This window comes from Prinia subflava, chromosome 2 (genome assembly GCF_021018805.1).
Source record: "Prinia subflava isolate CZ2003 ecotype Zambia chromosome 2, Cam_Psub_1.2, whole genome shotgun sequence".
Classification (NCBI taxonomy): Eukaryota; Metazoa; Chordata; class Aves; order Passeriformes; family Cisticolidae; genus Prinia; species Prinia subflava.
The window spans coordinates 64,459,958-64,479,869 of NC_086248.1; the positions used below are offsets into that span (position 1 = coordinate 64,459,958).

General features: G+C 43.3%; 2 protein-coding genes across 2 annotated transcripts in view; both read right to left on the reverse strand.

Moving 5' to 3' along the window:
- Positions 1-4,023: 4,023 nt before the first annotated feature.
- Positions 4,024-9,411, reverse strand: SLC35D3 (solute carrier family 35 member D3). Its single transcript, XM_063391885.1, has 2 exons — positions 8,804-9,411; positions 4,024-7,815 (listed from the first exon to the last, which is right to left on the reverse strand). Exons 1-2 carry the CDS (start codon positions 9,237-9,239, stop codon positions 6,986-6,988), a joined length of 1,266 nt encoding a protein of 421 aa, XP_063247955.1. The 5' UTR covers positions 9,240-9,411; the 3' UTR covers positions 4,024-6,985.
- A 5,221-nt stretch (positions 9,412-14,632) lies between these two features.
- PEX7 (peroxisomal biogenesis factor 7) overlaps positions 14,633-19,912 on the reverse strand; it is a 41,827-nt gene continuing 36,547 nt past the window's right edge. Inside the window, exon 10 of the mRNA XM_063390291.1 lies at positions 14,633-15,108. Within this exon, the coding sequence (XP_063246361.1) occupies positions 15,040-15,108 (69 nt within the window). The 3' untranslated portion in view covers positions 14,633-15,039. The remainder of the gene's footprint in view (positions 15,109-19,912) is intronic.

Genomic DNA, 19,912 nt, shown 5'->3' on the forward strand with positions numbered 1-19,912 from the left:
AGTCCTAATGTGGCAAAATGCTTGCATTTAGCCTCATGTTCTACTGAATGAAGGTTTGGTCAAGGCACAAAATGCACAAATGCTTTAGTGCAGTGAATGAGAGCATTCCTGATGTGGGAAGGGTTGTGGAGACTGCTCTGTATTGCCACCTAGGAATCTGTGCTCACATTGCAGCCTGAGTCTTCAAGGTTTGCCAATTTATGTGCCAACACATCGGATCTATACAAAACACAAAGAGGGCTCCACTAAAAAATAATCTCTGTTTTCACACCATACTTTAAATGTAGAGATGCAGCAAAGCCTTCTTGGCTGTGAAGGTCTTACTCACTGTGCTTTCCATGAAGAATTTAAATCTGCATGGATCTGTAATGAAACTCATGTACAGAACAATGTGTTCTTATTTTGGACTGTGAAAGTGGCATCTGATGTTTTTTGTCTGCTGACTGCTGGTGTGTGCCAGGCACAGGACTCTGGGTGTTGTTCTCAGAGTGAAGTTTTCAGAAAGTAAATAATGATTCCAGATCAACACTAAAGCTCTGTCAAGACCAGAATTTGCAGATTTTGAGGAAAGGCACCGAAGTAGATAAAGATGGGGAAAGCCTAAAACTTGGGTAGCAAGTAACCCAAACTTCTTCTGCAAAATCTTCCATTGAAAAGGCAGGTCTAGCTGTCATTTTCATCCTCTGCATCAGTTAGCTACTGCTTAGCTTCTTTCCTGAACTGTGGCATTGAACATTTGGAGCAGCTATGAAAGACCTTTATGCGTATACAAGCATACTTAATCATTGTTAAGTAGATTCCCCAGATAGAAAAATAGTGTGCTGCTTGTGTTGGGTGACAGAGCTGGATGCAGCATGAATCAAGTTGTACTGGTTTTATCAAGTCACTGCAACATCCAGGTGATCAAGCAGAGTTCAGCTCTCAGAAGGTACCTTGGGACATGACCAAATATTACAGATGATTCTGCTCATTCATAACATTTATTATTTAAAAAAAAAAAAAAAAGTTGAGTCATTTTGAAAGTCCAACCCTGTCTCAGGAATCCTGGAAATGTGCTGCTGGCTTGGTAGTGATCCTTCTTCTCTGTGGAGCAGCTCTCCACAGAGACCTTCATCCCAATTTCCCTAAGTCAAGCATTTTCATCCATGGTGCCAGGAGCTCCAAATGCTCCCCAGTCTCTTTTCTTTTGGAAAATATTGTAAATCCCAGGGCCAAAAATTTGTGGCTGTGCACTCAGCTGTTGTGTGTTCTGTGTGCATCAGCCTTCTGATATTCAATGAAGAATCAGACTTAGTGGCATCTTGGCCACTATGCTTAAGGAAATGTAATTTTTTTCCTGTAAAGTTGTGATAAGGAAATATTTAGCTGGTTTTCATATATTTGTAATAACATATGTTGTTGGACATTTTTCTGTGCTCCTGAATGTTCACTCAGTCGAGAAGATGCATTGATAAAGGGAACCGTCTGCCCTTCAGATCCCAGGTTATCTTGTGGTTTGAGAAACAAAAGCCAAAATCTATATTCTACCTTTTAACCAGGTGTACATGGTTTGGAATTAGACTAACCATAAGGAAAAATTTGCAGTGACACTCTGAAGACAAAAAAAAAGAACTTGACAGAATTAAGACAATTCAAGACATGAGGAGTTAATGGTGACATACACCGCAGCCGTTAGCTGTTTTTATCTACTGATGATGCTGATCGTTATTTACAGCAGCTGGTAAACCTGACTGGCTTACTATTATGGCCAGTTCCAACTCATTATTCTCTCTCATTTGACCCACATTTCAGGTAAGAAATGATCTGTGACTTTAGAAGTTACTGCTCTTTATCAGAGAAGTCCTGAATTCTGTTAAAGAATTGTTAGGATCTTCTTGTTTTGTCAGGAACAAAATCAACAGCACTTTATTTAAAAAGTACTGTAATTTTGACAACAGAGCTGATGTTGCTTTTACTTGATAAAATACAAACTTATTAACAGGATTAATGTGCCCAGAATAAAATTTCTTACAACTGCGCAGTTAAAAAAAAAAGATCACAGAACCACAAAGAATAGATCCAGCCATCTTTCCCTCAGGCAGGTCGTTCACTCTGCCTCTCTCCTTCACATGCACTGCTCTTCCAGAGCCCAAACTCAAATGCATTCACTGCAGATTCACCTCACTCTTTGGCCATTGGTTTCCATTGCTGTCACTTTTGTTTTTCATGCAAGTACATTTTTCTTCTCTGCAAACTATTGCATATTCCCCATCCAACCTATTTGTATCCCATGTATTTTCCCCGTCCATGTTTATCCCACCCTATGTACCTCTTTGAGCATTGTTTGCATGCTCTCTGCCTGGGTTTTAATTTCAGGCTGCCTTTCTTCTATTCAAACACAGTGTCCAGCACTGAAGTGTGACTGGATTTCCTAAGTCTCAGCCTATAAAAAACCTGAGCCTGGCTCAAGTTCATAGCCTTATTAGTGAAAATGCTGTTACTTTGAGAAGATCTCCTGGTTCAGTGTGTATTGTAAATGCCCACAGGGTCAGTCACAGGCGGGTTTCAGTGCAGGCTGGCAGAGCGAGGGCCTCACTCCAGTGCCTGTCCCGCGCTCAGCCCAGCTCCACAGGACACTGGGGCACAGCCCGGGCACAGCTCCACCAGAAGCTGGGACACAGCCAGGCCTGAGCTATATAGGGATCTGGGATGCAGGGAGCTGGTGAGCAGAAACATGCACAAAGGGAGAAAGAAGCAATCTGGACACACAAGATCCTGCTGGTCCGTCCCTTCACTGCCCTTCTGGGAAAAAAAATAGCAGAAGCCTCTGTGGCAAGTCTTCCATCACTTGCAGAGATTTTCAGGGTGAACACCGGACAAAAGATTTGGGAGATACAGCAGCAACAAAGGATGAGAAAAGAGGGCATGTGCATGCTCATCAGTCCCTGACAGGAACGGGGTTGAAGTGGAAAGCTTCCTGATGACCTTCAACAAGCAACTGAAGCATGAATATGGCAGCTAATTGAGAGCAGAGTTGATTGCCTCCACTGCACTTAGGGACTCCAGTTAGAAAAATACAGAAGAAACCTCAAAGCAATACCTGAAATTTTACAGGACACACAGGCAGTTAAGGTGTTAACCCTTCACCCTAATAATCAAGAAAATGCTCAAATGTTAATTTAGAGACAAGAGCTGAAAGGCTTGCACCTATTTTGCCTACTAAAGCCTTTGCAGCAAAAAGACATTTTTGCAGCAAACAGAATTACAAGAGGCTAGTAAACTGTCCCTGGACATATGCAGGGGTCTGAAGTGTTGATTAATAAACTGCAAAATTTCTTTCATTCTCACTTTGTAGGCTGCTGCATATTTTCCCAGTGGAAGTGATGGCAAATACAAGATTAGTGATGTATGCAAATTTTTAATTTATCGTTAGAAATTTTAACTGTACCTGCCTCAAAATAAACTGTCATCTCTTTAATTTCTTAGAGAGAAAAATGCATTTCAAAAAAGATAGCCAGTCTGGCTTTTGTTGTCCTGTCGCATGTGTACTTGTGTGCGTGCATGTGCGCGTACGTGCACGTCCAGGAGTGCTACAGCAGGTGTTACTCAAGGATGTGTTGACACTGAAATTCCTGTTTATTCTCAGAGCAGTCACTGTGCATCAGGTTCATTTATTATCTGACAACAAGGATGGTTTCCTTCTCTAAATCAACCTGCAGGCACATTTGTGTGGAGCTCTAAGATGAATTCGGCAATAACCTCTGACCGCAGCCTGGTCTGCCACAACCCAGTTTCAGCCACAGGCGTGTTATGTACCTTTCATCCAAAGCAAACAGGTAAAAATTAATGCTTAAGTCATCTCCTAGCGCTGCCATGCGACATAGATGGTAATACAAATACCTAACATTGTAAAACAAAATTATTATTACATCCTTTAATAATAGAATTATTAATAATGAGCATCATCTTATTTTTATTAATTCTAGAGTTATAACAGTTACACCAACAGTGACATTAAATCATCTTAAATATATTGCCAAAAAAATCACTGCTGAGAACCACAGAAATTTTGAGCTGTACTGAGGTCCCAGCACTTCAGAATCCTGTGTTCCTTTGTCAGCCCTTAGTCCCTCTGTCCATGACTGTATTTATAGTGTGTGGTCACATGCTGAGGAAACTTAGATGGTACAAAGGCACAAGAATAACTATAAATGAAGCAAAAATGAGCACCCTGGAGTAGCAACAATAAGAAAACCAGAAGGCTTTTGGAAAGCAGTGCGTTTTATTCCCACATCTCATTCTACCATCTTCCGCTGACAATATTAAAATACCTCAGCACGAGGCAGTATTTTTATTTTATTGTGCGACAGTGTCTGTTACTGAAAAACTGGATTGCATTTGCCAAATTCCCATTTTAATTTAGGGAATTTACAGGTAAAACCAGAATACAATATAATCACATTTCGACTATACATGCAAATGTACAACATCGTAACAGCAGCTTTTTTAATAGTCAAAACTGTTTGAATTTCCACAGACTTCTACTAATAATTTAACAACAGTAAGTGGCAAAACATTTAACCCCCCCCACCCAGGAAAAGTCCCGAAACAAGAGTCCAGTGGGAGAACACACGTGTCAAACATGGTGTGTGCACTATGGGATCTAAGACTGGCATCCAGGTGGTAAGAAGACCCACATGTTTTGTGGACAGAAAACACTGAGCACAGTGAGGACAGATCAGAATTGCTGGTTTTTCTCCAGCCATCTGTACGGTCACAATGCAGTTCAATATCGCGATGAGTTCAGTAATACAGAAAACTCTAAGTCATAGGCACAAAATTCTGTAGTCTAGGATGCATTTGAAAAACTAACAAAAGCCCTATTGTATTAGCCAAGAAGAAAGAATAAATAGTACTTTTATTGAAAAGATCCCATATGGAGCTTGAACAGAAGGTAAACGTATTTTGGCGTACAGCCAGTACCTCCTAAATACAAGCTATACATAACATGTGATGTACAGAGCTCCGTGCCCTGTCCCCCAGCTCAGCAGCTACAGGCTTTTAGCATGAATGTCCCCTTAGCCATCTCTTTCAAAATTCATGGGTGATGCCAGGTCAGCCAACTTCTGCAGTCACTCTGAAAACACTACCACAGCACCTGATGTTTCTGCCTGCACTATTGACAAGAACCTAAAGCTCCCCCAGAGAGCAGTTTTGCAAATATTCCCTGCTGGGCAAATTGCTCACTTCAGACTGAACGCGCTGTGAGACTAATGCTGCCTGCTCGGCTGGAGAGAGCACTGTGCTAGGCACTGGTTAATTAGGGCTGTGGGAATAATTGATTTTCAGTTCAGCGGCTTAATAGATAATAATAAATAATTATTAATAACAACAATAACAATATTAAAAACAACAACAACAACAAACTTGGTTCATTTCTCCAGAAAATGATAACAGCTTGTTTCAGTCTGTTTTCAGGGTGGCCCCAATGGCTGCAGCACCCTTTTGGGGTAAGAAATACTCAGAGTCAAATCTTTTCTCTGTCTTGTCTGAGCAAAGGTTCCACACAAGTACTCCCACCTACCAAAAGGATATCTTCAGGCAAAGAAACACTCATTTGTTTCCACGGTCTTTCCAGTTAAACAGATGTGGGACAAAATACTAGCATATTCAGCAGAGGCCTCGCTGGAGTGCCTGCTTCCCGCTCCCCACATGGGCGCTTGAGTGTCCAAGGGGAGAGGCAGCTCTGCCCCTCGCAGCCCATGGGGACAGGGACAGGCTGGGCACTGGGGAGCTGCTTGTACCAAAGCCATGGATGTCCTCGTGCCGAACACCCCGAACATCCCGCTCCCCAAGCACTCGGCCGTGGGATGTGCCGGAGCACCGGGCAGCCCCTGCTGCCTGCCCTCCCTTTGTTCCACTGGCCAGCACAGCACAGGGACAGCCAGGGCAGATCTGCACAAAGCCACGTACCTGCACGAGGCCAGGGTGCAGCAGAACTGTCCTGCAAAAGCCCTCCTGGGAACTGCAGAGTTGGTGACCCCAGCTCTGCTCTCAGCCTCTGCTTAGGAGAGAATGAATGGAGAGGACACCTGGGTTCCAGTCCAGGCTCTGCTTCATCTGACTTTAGGGTACAAGGAGGGATAACACAAGGCACACGCTTTCTCCCTAAATTTTTATAGCCCTCCCAAATCTAGTCAATACATATCAACATTTCCAAACTCTTTTGTTTAAGTCAAGCTAATATTCCAAATGCTACGTGTAGTTAAAGCTCATAGTTAAACATCCTTCTTTTGCCAAAAAAGCTTCTCAGAAGCTCAGATCTGGTTCTGCTTTCATGTACACCACCACAAGACTAAAGTATTTCTACTGAAGACACAAAGCACCCAATGTAAACCAGGTTCAAGGCTCGGCCTGGAGGGCTTCAATTCATCAGATAAGAGAGCGATTTTACACCAATATAACTGAAGTGGCACGACCTCTAGCTCTGTTGAAATTGTATTGACACAGAGGAACACAAAAAGTACAGTTAATACGAGCTTATATTGTAGGAATTAGTTATGTAGAGTACCTATAATTGGATGGATACAGATACAGAAGCACACTGACAGAGCCTCCAAATGTGTTAAGATCACTAGGCTCCAGACACAATCTAAGGTACAGGCCACTGCTGTGTCACTGGCACTGCCAAGTATCTCAGTGGTACTGATGTCCCTCATATTCCTGGCTGCTAGGCAAGCACGCCATGGCCTCCCCTTGCCCAGCTCTCTCTGTGTCTGCAGCAGAGTGTCAGCACCTTAGCTGAGGTGGGTCTAAAGTGACATATTGAAAGCAGCTGAAAGCAAGCCCAAAGCATGAGCAAATGATGACCTTTGCTTTTTGACAATGAGGTAAAGTCATCCTGAATTGGATTTGTAAGCACTGTTGTGGAAATGTATGCTCTGCCTTCCCCCTGTACAGAAAACCATGTGTCTGTCCTCAAACAATAGGTTTTCAAATCTGGTTTTTAAGGGTTTGGTAGCTCTTCATTTTCTATCAAATAATCCTTCTTTATATAATTAGCACCCCTCACCAACCTCCAAACTCCAAGATAGGCTTCTTTCAGTGAGCTTCTGTTCACTTCTTGTGTGATGGTGGATTTTCCCTGAACCACAAGTGCCTTGGCTGACTTCTCAGTGACGTCCTTGTCTTCCTCTCCACTCTGTCTCTGCCCTGTGGACGATCCTTCCACCACTGCTTCCTCAGCCCCTTTCCCCTGGGAAATTGTCTCCATGGCAAACAGAGCTTGGTCTCCAGCCTGCCTTTTCCCCTCCTCTTCTCTAGCTTCTTTCTCCAGGTCCTCATAGTTGCTCTGCCGCTTGGTCTCAACATACTTGGCCACGCAGTAAATGACAGACCCCAAGGTGTTGACCACAACACCAGCTATAAATAACTTTGTGGGCTCCACATCATTGAAAGCCACCATGCCTACCGTGATGGTGGCTATGCTCTTCACCACCCCTACAAAGCTGGTGGTCACAGCCGAGTTAATGTAAGTGCAGTGGAGGGTGGTAAAGTTCATGGCACAGCTTATCAGGACACAAGCAATAAAGATGCATACCATGGCAGGGTCCTTCCACCCCGGGAAGGACCAGACATTGATGGAATCCATGCTGGCAAAGGAGCAGATGATGAGGAAAGGGGTGGCCGAAACAGCGATGGCATACTGAGCTGTCAGGGGTCCGTATTCACTATCTACACTGGTTTTCTGAATGAGCACCAGGTAGGCAGCGTGTATCAGCACGGCCAGCACGCCTGTCACATAGCCCATAGCATCCCCAGTCAGGTCACCAGCTCCTGTCACAAGAGTCACAGAGAGAAATAAGCATAGGTGTTGCATGTGCGACTGAAAAAGAGCACTGTTTTGGACTAGAGGGATATTTAGGAAATAGGCATCATTGTACTTTTCATAACCCCTAGGATTTGTCATGCTTGTCCCAAGTCTGCCTCCCAACAAATCTCTCATCCATTTTTTAAGCTGCAAACATATCGAGTGTTTTTTCAACTCCCTTTAAACCCCACAGCCAAAATCAGATTGCCTTCTCCCTTTTGTGAAGACACTGGAAGATTTGTAGCTGAAATTGCACAGTGGGATCCCTGAAGCATCAGCCTCCCTCCCGAGCCCCCTGTCAGCCTCTTTGCAGATTAAATTACACACAGTGCATGTGCTCTGTTTTCAGAGGCAGCCCCCAGTCCAGGAGTGCTATTGGGCCACAAAGCTTTGCCTCCCACCTCACCTACACCTTGTCTGGAAAGCAACACTCGTCCTCTTGGCCCCAGAGGGCTGCAGCTGACCCTTAAGCTTGCACCTGCCTTTATAAGATCGTACTTGCCCCAGCAGGGCTGCAATTGTCGCACGGGCTTGCAGCTGGTCCCAGAACATTACATCTACCCCTGCCGATGCGCCCACCGGCCATAAGAATACACTTCCGTCCATAAGGTTGCACTTTCCCTAGTAGGGACGCAATAAGGTTGCGCCTACTCCCACAGGTTTACACGGACCCCCATAAGGACGCACCTAACTCCAAAAGGTTGTACCGAGTCCTACAGGAGTGTACCAGTCAGAGCGGGGCTGCATCCACCCCTGCAAGGCTGCACCTGCCTCCGTGGAACCGCAGCTGTCCTCAGGACTGCTCGTCCCCCGTATCCTCGCGTCTTTCTCCCGAGGCTGGCGCTGCCCTCCCGATCCCGCGCCCGAAGCCCAGACGGAGCGGCTCCCGTCCCGCCCCGTCCTGTCCCGTCCCTTCCCGTCCCGTCCCCTCGGAGCGGTCGCGGCCGCGCTCACCGGCCAGCGCGGCGCCGCAGGTGGTGATGAGGACGGCGACGAGGACGCCGGGCGAGGGCATGCCGTCGCGGAGCACCAGGGCGCCGGTGACCAGGGTGACGAGGGGCAGGCAGCGCTTGAAGACGACGTACATGGGGAGGCTGAGGCCGCGCAGCGACCACAGGGTGAGGGTGGACTGCAGGGTGGCCAGGGCGGCCACGGCGGCGAAGGGGCGCGCCAGGCGGGGCCCGAAGGGCGGCAGCGCCGCCAGCCCCCGCCGCCGCAGCGCCTCCAGCCCCAGCGCCGCCGCCGCGCTGCTGAGGCACTGCAGCAGCGTCAGGAAGGCGAAGTGGTAGCGGGCCAGCAGGAACTTCAGCAGGATGTTCAGCGAGCCCGAGCACAGCCCGTGCGCCACCGCCACCGCGACGCCCCGCGCCCGGCCCCGCCAGCGGAGCATCCTGCCCGCGCACGGCCCCGCCGCGGGGCCCCGGCTCTGCCGCCCGCCCGGCCACCCGCCGCGGCGGCGGCGGCACGGGGGGACGGGGACGAGCGGAGGCAGGGGGCGGGACGAGGCAGGACGATCTCCCGGCAGGGCAGCCACCGCCCCCGAAGTGTCCCCCCCGCGCCGCCCCCAGCGTGTCTCCCCTCCTATCCGGGTCCCCTCCCCGCCCCCGGTGTGTCCTCACGCCATCCCCAGTGCGTCCGCGTCGCCGCTGTCGGTGTTCCCCATCCCGCTGCCCCCGTGTTTCCAGGTTCGTCCCGAGGTGCACCCCGGAGTACGCCCGGCTCCGCGGGATGGGAAGCCCCCGCGCTGTCCGCAAGCCCTCCCGACCCCGCTGGGGTGCAGGAGGACGGGCGGCGGGAGCGGGCACCGAGATGCTTTTGCTGCCCGGGGAGAGCCGCGGGGCGCCCGCAGCTCCGCAGCCACCGGCCCGAAAATAACGTGGGAGAGCCGTGGGAAGCCCCAAGTTCTCCCAGAGCGGGGAGATCAGTGCAGCCTCGCGCGTTCCCCAGCAGGGAGTTCCGCTTCTCCTACTCCCCAAAAGTACACGGCCTCCCGGGAAAAAGCATCAGTCGAGCCTGCCGGCAGCATCCCTCCTCCCAGTGCCCGCCTGCTGCCTCGGCTTATCCGAGGGAGCGCCTTCTCGGGCTGCGAACAGCAAAGCGACGGGAAGCGCTGCTAAGAAAAGCAGGGAGAACCGGGTTCTAGTGGAGGGAACTGCCTTGAGAAATCACCAAAACCTGGTAGTCACACAACTTTCAAAAGTGATGTTTTAAAGCCTGGGAAAGCTTAAATAAGCTGATCGCAATCTCTCGATTTTCCAGATGAAAGTTTTAACAGGAGATGGCAATAGACTATTGTCGACTGCAAGGAAAAGGCAAAGCAAAAGCAGTTCTCTCGGACAGTAAGCCCTCTCCACCAGTTCCCTGCAGTGTCAGGCAACACAAGGGAAGGAAAAACGATACTTTTATTCAGAGCTGCCTTATAATCTTGAGCCTTCTTTTAATATCATCAGGACAGGCAGGGTAAAGGAAACAGGGCAAGGTTTATAAAATGAAACGAGGTACGCATTAAGAATGAGTGTCTGAAGATGAAAACTGGTAATGGAAGAAAAGATAGATACTGGAGACCAAGCCTGGTTTCAGAACCCACTGGAGAAATGTGCCAACACATTCACATCAGCCTCTATTTGGACTCACCCCAAGCCCACAAGCAACACAATTTAAAGCGAAGTGTGGATCACCTTGACAGTGTTTGCACATGGGAGAAAAAAAACCCTCCTTCTGCCAAGTAAGTGCAGATGGAAAAAAATCAGACTGTGCTTTTTGGAAATACTAGTAGTAATTTGGACTACACCTGAGTGTATCCTCTGGCAGAAACAACTGTCACCTCACCAGTGAAATTATCACTAGAGAAGTGAATCTCTGAAAGAGATACTCTCTTGCAGAATATCAGGCTCCAAAACTGCTTTGGGGGCTAAATATTTCCTTGACTGAAAAGTAAATGTATCAGAAACAAAAATTTTAATAGGCTATTTCACTTGAAAGTAATGTAAAATGAACATGCTAGTCCAACTGCCTGACCAATTCAGGGCTGACCAGAAATTAAATCATGTTGTTAAGGGCATTCTCCAAATGTCTCTTAAACCACCACACAAGACAAGGTTGGGACATTGCCCACCTCTCTAGGAAGCCTGTTCCAGTGCTGAATGCCTGCTTACTAAAGAAATGCTTTCAAATGTCCAGTCTAAACACCTCTGGTGCATCTCTGAACCATTCCCATGCATCTTATCACTTGAGTTCCAAGGGGAAGAGATCAGCACTTCCCTATCCACTTGCCCGCCTTGGGAAGCATCAGACAGTGATGATGTTTCCTCTCAGTCTCCTTTGCTCTGAACTAGATAAGCCTAAAGCCCTCAGTCTCTCCTCACTGGACACATCGCAGCCCTTTCACCAGCTTTGAGGTACGCTACCCGATGCAGTCAAGGATCTTCACATCCTCCTTAAATTGTGGGGCCCAGAACTGATTGGAGAACTCAAGGAGAGGCTGCAACAATACTCAGTTTGGAAAGTCAAGTGTTCAAGTACCAAATCCTATGTTTTGGAACTCACCTGTGTTGTAAGGGCAGCTTCTCTTGCAACATCTCTCATGGTAGTCCTAATTTTGTCTATAGACAGGAAAGGGAGGTGGAGAGGAAGCTGTTGTCTCTTGTCAAGCCATGGATTGAGGCCAGGTTCACTACTAGTCTCCCACTGCCTCTCCACCACTCCACAGTCACACAAAGTGTTCTCCTGCTCTTCACTGGGGAGGAATTTAACAAAGCAGCACAGAGACATTGTCGAGGTGACACTGCAGTGGAGGTACTTCTGTAGCTATGGCTGTTCATGTTCCAGAGGGAACAGTGGCTGCTCAGTTCATACATCGATTCTGTTCAAGAGTTTTGGCCTGGCAGTGGGGCAGATCATAGCAATGAATGGCTCGTAGTTCCTTACCCTAATGAGATGATTATGATACCTTAACTCTCATCCTTCAAAGGAAATGATACTCAGTTCTGCATTTCACCTAGCTACAATGACACTGTTTAGAGGAAAACAAAAACTGCAGCAAATCACTGTTTTCCTAAGGTCATAGATTTTTTATAATGGCTTCTCGGATGAAAATGGTAGAGATCTCTATAAAATGTTTAATGGAAAATGTGCTTTAATTAGAGTTTAATGCAGCCATGAGGTCTATCAGGGAAGAACTGTGTTGAGTTGTATCCATTCCCCATCCCATGACCCTGAGCACAGCTGAGCAGTACTACTGAAAGGCAGGGTACACCCTGCTTATGCAGCAAAATTTGAGGCCAGCACTATACTTGGCTAGAAGAAAGAGATCACTTCATCACTGACACATACTCTGCACAGGCAGACAAAGAATAATTTAAAATAGCTTTCCTTTACGAAAATAAAGAGCTGGTGGGACACACAGCTAGGAAAAGTTGCATAAAGTATGGTCTCTACCAGTACAGGGGAAAAATGTGACCATCATCCGGTATTCATACATGAAGTAAACCATGATTATGATATTCTTCTTAGAAGATACTCTCAGTATCTTTCACTGCATTTACTTTTTGAACAACATTTCTTAATTGGGAAAGTGAACACAAGAGTATAGCCAAAGATACTGTGTGCAATTCATTTAATAGCATTATAGAACAACAAATCCATGCCTTTAGAACTTGATTAATCAATATGTTTCTTGAACCAAAGAGAAACCCAGACCTAAATAAAACAAAATCTTTCACAGGAGCAAGTTTCAAAGTAGAACATATTACATCTTTTAGACTGTTGTTGTTAACTGTTTCAGTAGATGAAAAATTAGATTGGAAGCTAGTATTTTGGTCATAAAATAAGAAATATTTCTTCAAAACAACTACAGCAAATATTCCCTGAGAATTAAGAATCAGCAACAACTATTGCCAAATTGTTTTTTCTGTTACAGTGCAGAAATGTTACAGCACATTCTCACCATTCAAAGATCACACAGGAAGATTAAAGGCCACAGTTTTTATTGACTATGTGCATCTTCTGGATGTGCTCATCTTTCAAGAGAAGTAAATCCAGATATAGCAACCCTCAGCACTGAAGCTAACATGAGGGGAGAGAAGGCAGTTGAGGAAAGATTTAATCCATGTGCTGAGTGTGCATGTTCAGAATTCCTAATTTTTCCCCCCTGCACCAGGTTTTCTAAATTTTCCCTTCCAGCTGATGGGCTATGGCAGCATTCTGGAATAACCCACTCTCTCTGTGCCCCCAGAAACATGCATATAAAATACACACCTGCCACCAAAATGTTCCACTCAGACAAGCAACTCGTAATCGAAGCAGAAAAGGGAGATAAAACAGAAGAGTGGAGGAACTATTGAAGTTGAAATAATCAATTTTAATGCCTAAAATTAGATTTTATGGCCCATGGTACTGCTGAAAGCTGCATGCAGCACAGCTTTATTTTGCACTATTCCTCAGCACACAGAATTAAAGTGCAGTAAGCGTTTGGGATTTGGTACAGCATACTGTCATTAAAAAAGGATAAAATCTGGTTTTTGTTATTAATTCAGCTCAAAAAGATGTCAGTCTGGGGGCAGTTTGCATTTGACCAAGGGAAATACAAGATCCAACTGGGATCCAAATTATCATGTTGTAGAAGGAAGTTTCTTCCTGTCCAGCCCTATATAACACATCAATATATGCATGTCTCCCTGTGGCTACCTGTTAGTTCCGTGGCTCTTTCTCCCAAGATAGAACAGTCATTCTTTCCTTACAACTTGCAGGTCTTAGCTCAGCTGAATTCTTTCCTTCATTGCTTCAAAGCATCCAGCAGTTCTGTAAGTGTCTGCTATTGGTTGATCTATGAGTGCTGCAACCCAGAAGGGTAGAGAATTTGTTAACAGCACACTATCAAAATCTGACCAGAGATCTGCAAAGACCCAACCTGCAAAGAGTCTTTTAATGGTAGTGGTAGTTGAGATGGGCTAACAGCAGAAAGGAGACTGTTTTAAGAAGGTAAAAAAATGGCTAGCAGAAAACCAGGAGAGAAGGCTAACATATACCAATGAGTGCTGCAATACAATCACAGTTTGATCCTAAAACACTATTCAGAGGTGTTTGGAGAAACACAACATCTGAACATCTCTGCTTGTTTCTGCATCCCCAGAAAACTTAGATGGAAGTACCAGCATGCGGGCTGAGGGGTCAAATTGAGAATGAAAAGTATTCAACATACCTAGAACATGTGCATATTGTAGTGATTGCAATAGTTTGGCCATGTTGGATCTGCTATGCTCAGATCATGCAATTAATCTGCTTGTAAATAGGTCAGCAGGTCTGGACATCAGTTCTCACTTTGGCCAGGCTGTCAGAGGTCCAGAAACACTGGATATATGGCAACATTTGTCTTCTATTTCTTGGAAGAACTTTGTAAGTGAAAAAAGAAGACAAGTCTAATGGAAGAGATGGTTGTCCCATCTCTAAATCTTGAGATTTGTGATCCAATTAGTTTTCCATATATTTAATTTTTTCATAACCATTTTCTCTATTATCAGAATATCTTTCTACATAACTTCATAAACTGTTTTACTCAAAGAGGTCTGAAGGAAAAATATATGAAAATAATCTTTACCATCTTTGTGAAGCAGCAATCAAAAAGGTCAAACAAATCAGCTGGCTATAAACTATGACATTTACTGTCGATCAAGAGTAAATGCATCATATTGCAAAAGAAAATAATGCAACGTGACTCACAGCAAAACATAAATGCAACTGGGTGATACAAACTTCAGTTAACATTACAGTACTTTGTAGTAATAAGCCTTTATTTGCTTTTCCTTTCCTTTCTTTTCTACAGTGACATCTCAAAATACACTGCCAGTTATTTTTAATCTTTATAAGGAACAAGAAGATTCAGGCCTCTGCTCTCATCATTAGCCAGACAGATCACAAACTTGTGTTGGTTATTCAGCTCTGCAGACACCACTGATATCTGCTATGGCCACTCCTCAGCCACTGAGTAGCTCTGGAGCATTTTGCTAGTTCAAGTACTACCTGTACAGTAAACCAAGCCCCAAAGTCTCCACACGTTCAAGTGCGCAACACTCCATTCAAGCAGTTTTACTTATAAAGAGACACTGAGATTAGTGACACTGTTGACACTTTAGCACAAGTCTGGTTGTGGGAGAAGAGAGAAAGGTTCCTGGAGCGTCAGATCATCTTCTCTTCTAAACAGGAACTGCCAGACACGATGGAGTATAGATCTTGACTAGTTCATCCCAAGCACAGTCCACCACCTACAAAACAAACAATCTATTTAGATCCTTCACAAGCACCATTTTAACAAAAACCACAGGGAACTTTTGGCATATTGTGGATTTAATACCAGTTGGTACTCTGACTTACGATACTTCAAAATTCTACAGTAACTAAATTGGTTTTGGGTTTTTTTTGTGAGCAACATTAAATGAAAATTAACAACCTCCTGGTTTTCATACTCCCCATGAAGAAAGCAGGGAAATCTTTGGGTTTCAACTGACTGTTCCAAATAGGAAAATAATGTAACTAAAAATTAAATAAAAGAAGGATACACAAAAGTCCAGACCTTGTAATGTTTCTTCTCTTTATAGACTCTTATGATCCTTTTACCACAGTATCTAAACATTTCATGACCAGATCTGAACAACCTTCATATTCTTGCAGATACAGAAATTTGTTATAGGCATTTTCCTACTGTCTAGTGCTGAGGAATGGAAAACCAAAAAAAAGTTCAACAAAATTACACAGGAAGTTTCCTTAAGAATTAAGCCAGAATTTCAGTCTCACGCTTGATAAGCCATGAGCTCACTGTCTACTGCTGAGAAGAGAGATGTGTATTTGCTGAGCATTGGGATTTGGAGGCTGTGGTGTTGCTTCAAGCACTACCTAGACCCCCACTAGTCTGATAAGAAGTGGTGCCACTTGTGGCAAAGGCATCTTATAAACACAGTAACTGGTTAGGGTATAACTGGAACTTTTCTGAATTCAACATCCCAAGATGGATCCTAGATGAAGGCTTGAACTTAAAACCAGAAAACCAGGCGCTTAACCTAAGTCCACAGTGTTTAAAATTTTTAATAACTAACAAGATCACAAGGAAAAAGACTACAGAATGCTTTAGGTTTGAAAATTAATTCAAAATGCACTTCAGAGTCTGTAACAAAATGAAAGGGTTAATCACACCAACAATTACTCAAGAAGATAATTTACTATATATATTCACAAAATATTGTGGGAGACAAGAACTAAGGCAAACAGAAAAAGAAAGAGAAGAGCTAAAGAGAAAAAGCTGATGAGGTCCACAAATAAATGTAAGCCAGTCTGGCTGAAACCATATTGCATTATGTTTACAATGTCATTTCTAGTTGGGATCACAAAAGATACAGTATTGGATCCTCTGCACAAGAAGCTTCCTTCTGCTGCAGACTGCAATTCCTGTTCTCTTCTAGAGCCAGAATGAACAGCTGCACACTAAAAATTTGGAAATCCAACTACAGTATTTGATTTCAGACTATAATTAGCCCATTTTGTGTTTACTATACTGCACTATTATTCATTTTTATTGCTTCCTTAGCTGGTTCTACTTAGTTATTTGAAGTGCTTTCTATATACATCTAAATGGGTCAAAAAAACTCTTGACAATATGTCTGTCTATTCATACAACACAATAGAGCTTTCTGTAGCATAATGTTCTGCTGCATTGCAGTCTCTTGAATCATACCAAAAAGAAAATTTGAGTTTTCCACTAAATGCTGTGTAGAAGCTGGTAATCATATAAACTGCAGGTTTTTTACTATTCTCCATAGATACAGATGAATGTTCTACAGGCAGTTCTTTATATTTTTGTAAAGAAACAGGAAACAAAAATAACATTTGGAAAAAATCCCATGGGAATTCCCACCTGTTATCAATGTAATTAGCGTCCCTGAAATCACCTCTGAACAAATATAGTTATAGAACCATTATATCTGGCAACACTAAAAATAAACAGGAGATATTAAAAGAGTTTGAAAAGGATCACTTGCGATAAGTTGTCCGACTCATTGACTTAATGATACCACATGAAAGGAGAAAACATAGCCAGCCACCAAAAGGAAAACAAAAGCAACAGTAAGTAACAGTGAATCAAGTTCTCCTGTGCAGCAGGAAGTCTGTAACGGAGTCCTGATACCAGAAATGATGAAAATACACATGTCAAGTACAGCAAACAGGTATCTATGGGAAACTGGGACACTGCAGCACAGCTGAACATTAAAAAATGAAATGGCATCTCCATTTCTCCACACTTTCTCCAAAATACAGCCAAGACTGTCAGAGAAAGGGGGCAACTGTAAGCTAAGAGTGCAGCAGCCAGCATTCATTGATGGAGAGTGCCACGTGTCCCTTTGCAGTAGCTCAGAGACTGTCACTGCCTCAAATACAAATGACTAAGATGAATCCTAAGGTAAAGAGGAGGAGCTGTTCATACAGCAACTGCATCAGTGTATTAAATATCTCCTCCTTGCATTTTGCCTTTTATCTTGTGACCTGTCCTATACAGTGCTCTCATGACAGTTGTGTGCCTTTCCCCAGAAGAGGAGAACGTGCGATATTGAATGTAAGTGCTTTAAAAGTATTTAGAAATCTCAGTTCTCATGTGACATATGACTATTTTTAACACATACTTCAAAGCACTTTAGCCTTTCAAAAAAATAAACTAAATGCTACTTAAATATTAAAATAGGGGTAGAAGCTTAATTGGGATGAAGGCTCATCCAGCACACCCCAGTAAATAAATATAGCATACAAAAAGAGGCAAGTTCCTAGGGCTTATATTTTGATCAATGAGATGATGTTACTGAGACATAAAGAAAATCCTTTTGTGCTGGGATGAAGACAAAAAAAGCCCTGAAAATGGATTCACACTTTATTTGCACACCTGATAAAAGTCCCTGCCATTAGGAGCATGAAGGGATGGAAGTTTTCCTCCTGTAAAAAATATCTGCTGTTTGGGGGGAACAAATTTTACTCTGAGATTCAAACAAATCTCACTGATTTCAGTTTTTAGAGGGTACATTTTTTTTTTCAAACTGACATGCCAGCAGAGCAGAGGACAATTTATTTCAGTTGAAAAAAACTGTATAAATTGCAATATCCTTATAATACTGACTATTTTGTATGGCATATTTTGTATGTCATGCAACTTTCATTATCATTTATGAACACTCTCGTAACTATAGAATGCAGTTTTACTATAGCAACTTTTAATTATTGAACTGCAGGAAAAAGCAGAATAATTAGAGCTTAATTGTAAAACAAGAATATTCTCTGTTGCACTGACTGGTAAACTACATCAAGAAATAAAGCAAATAGAAGAAGAATTCTAAGCCTGGTAATTTTCATTGTAACTAAAGCTACATGGAACAAAGGCAGTCTGAAAAAATGACATTTATTAATTGCCTTTAATGCTTTTATTTCAGCAGCAAAGTTGCGGTACCAGCATATACACTAAAGGTACTGTATTGTTATTACTGCAGAATAAATATCATGCCAATTTATCTGCCAGCAAAGATACAAAAACAAGTACAAAAAATTTGGGATCACTGTATTTCTCTTCAAGTAAAGCCAAAAAGCAAGCGAACAAACAAAAACCTGCCATCATCCCAGAAAGCTAATTGCTCAACTAGAAAATCATAGTCAACTCAGCTAAAACAGCTATCCTGTATTTTACTGAAATGTTTATCCTTGTCCCAGAGTATAACAATGTTTTCCACCAACTGATTTAATACTGACATCCATTCATTTACCAGAGCCATTTCCATTGACTCACTAACTGATTTACTCCCTTGACAGGCCCTCTGTTTCCTATTCATCACAATCATCTTGCCTTGCAATAGACTTAGACCTTTTCCAGCCCCCGAGGGCAATCCAATCAGTCTAGTGCAATTACCTGCATGACATTCTGCCTCTTTACTGTTCAGAAGCAGCAAGAGAACAAGAAAAAACTCCCAAGTTAGTCACTAACTTTTTTATTCAGTACTTGAAGGCACAATAAATCTGCAAGCCCTAATCAGGATTAAATATATTTAAAAGAACAACTAAAAACTTAAGAGTTCAATTACCCTTTATGAAAGGGTTTAATCAGAACAAAGGACAGCCCTCTCTAGATTAATATCTCCAGAACTATCTTGGTGCCACTGAGTTTCCAGAGTACTCATAATGAATCACGTGAATACATAAATGTGCCCGAGAGAGACCCATTTCTCAGCTTCCCCCCATCCCATTTTCCAATGAGACTTTTTTTTTTCTGTAGAAGATACAGCAGAAAAAAACTCACTTCTTGACTCCCATTAGCTGTATTTTCCTTCCTCTTTTAGTTTCTTATCTTCTCAAACAGAATTTAATGGTCTATTTATATCATTATTACATATTTTGGAGGGATCCTGAACATCCTCTAAGCTTGTGGGATGGAGATTAATTTCAGATAAAGCAAGCTATTACATTTGCTACTCATCAAATTATTTTCACAAGTTGAAACTAACTGGTCAAGTGCATAATGGATCATGCAGGAGTTTCAATTCACTCAATACCTATTTTCTTCTAGAAAATCTGGACCACTATTGTGGCCTGTTTGGTTAGCAGTTGCCAGATTGAACTGCATGATGCCAACCTTTACATGAGAGTAAAAGTGATGGGAGTTTGCAAATAAGACTTTTTATTTTCAATGTGCAGTAACACTAATGTTTTCCTAAATTTCCTTTTGAAAAAACACACCTTGATTTAAATATTATTTCCAGTAAAGACAAAATGAAACATATGCCAGAGCAGAACTTCTTATAAAGACCTAAGTTCAAACTAGAGTTATCAGAAACAGATGCTCCAAATGCTGCTTTAAAAGTTCATTTCTTTCTTAGGGGAAAAAAACGATTCAAGACTTGAGGGGCATTATTTTTCACACTGCTAAGATATGTCACAAAGAACTGATCTAAGAAGCTGAGAGCTATCTCATCATTTGTTCTGTTGCTGTGACATGGTCAATGGGAAGATGACTTGGAAGTCATGCCACACATTCTGAAATGGAAG

Excerpts from the sequence above, each read along its gene's own strand:
- SLC35D3 (XM_063391885.1), bottom strand. The coding sequence starts at position 9,239 with ATGCTCCGCTGGCGGGGCCGGGCGCGGGGCGTCGCGGTGGCGGTGGCG. Across the intron at positions 7,816-8,803 it reads CTGCGGCGCCGCGCTGGCCG|GAGCTGGTGACCTGACTGGG; the intron begins GTGAGCGCGGCC and ends CTCTTGTGACAG.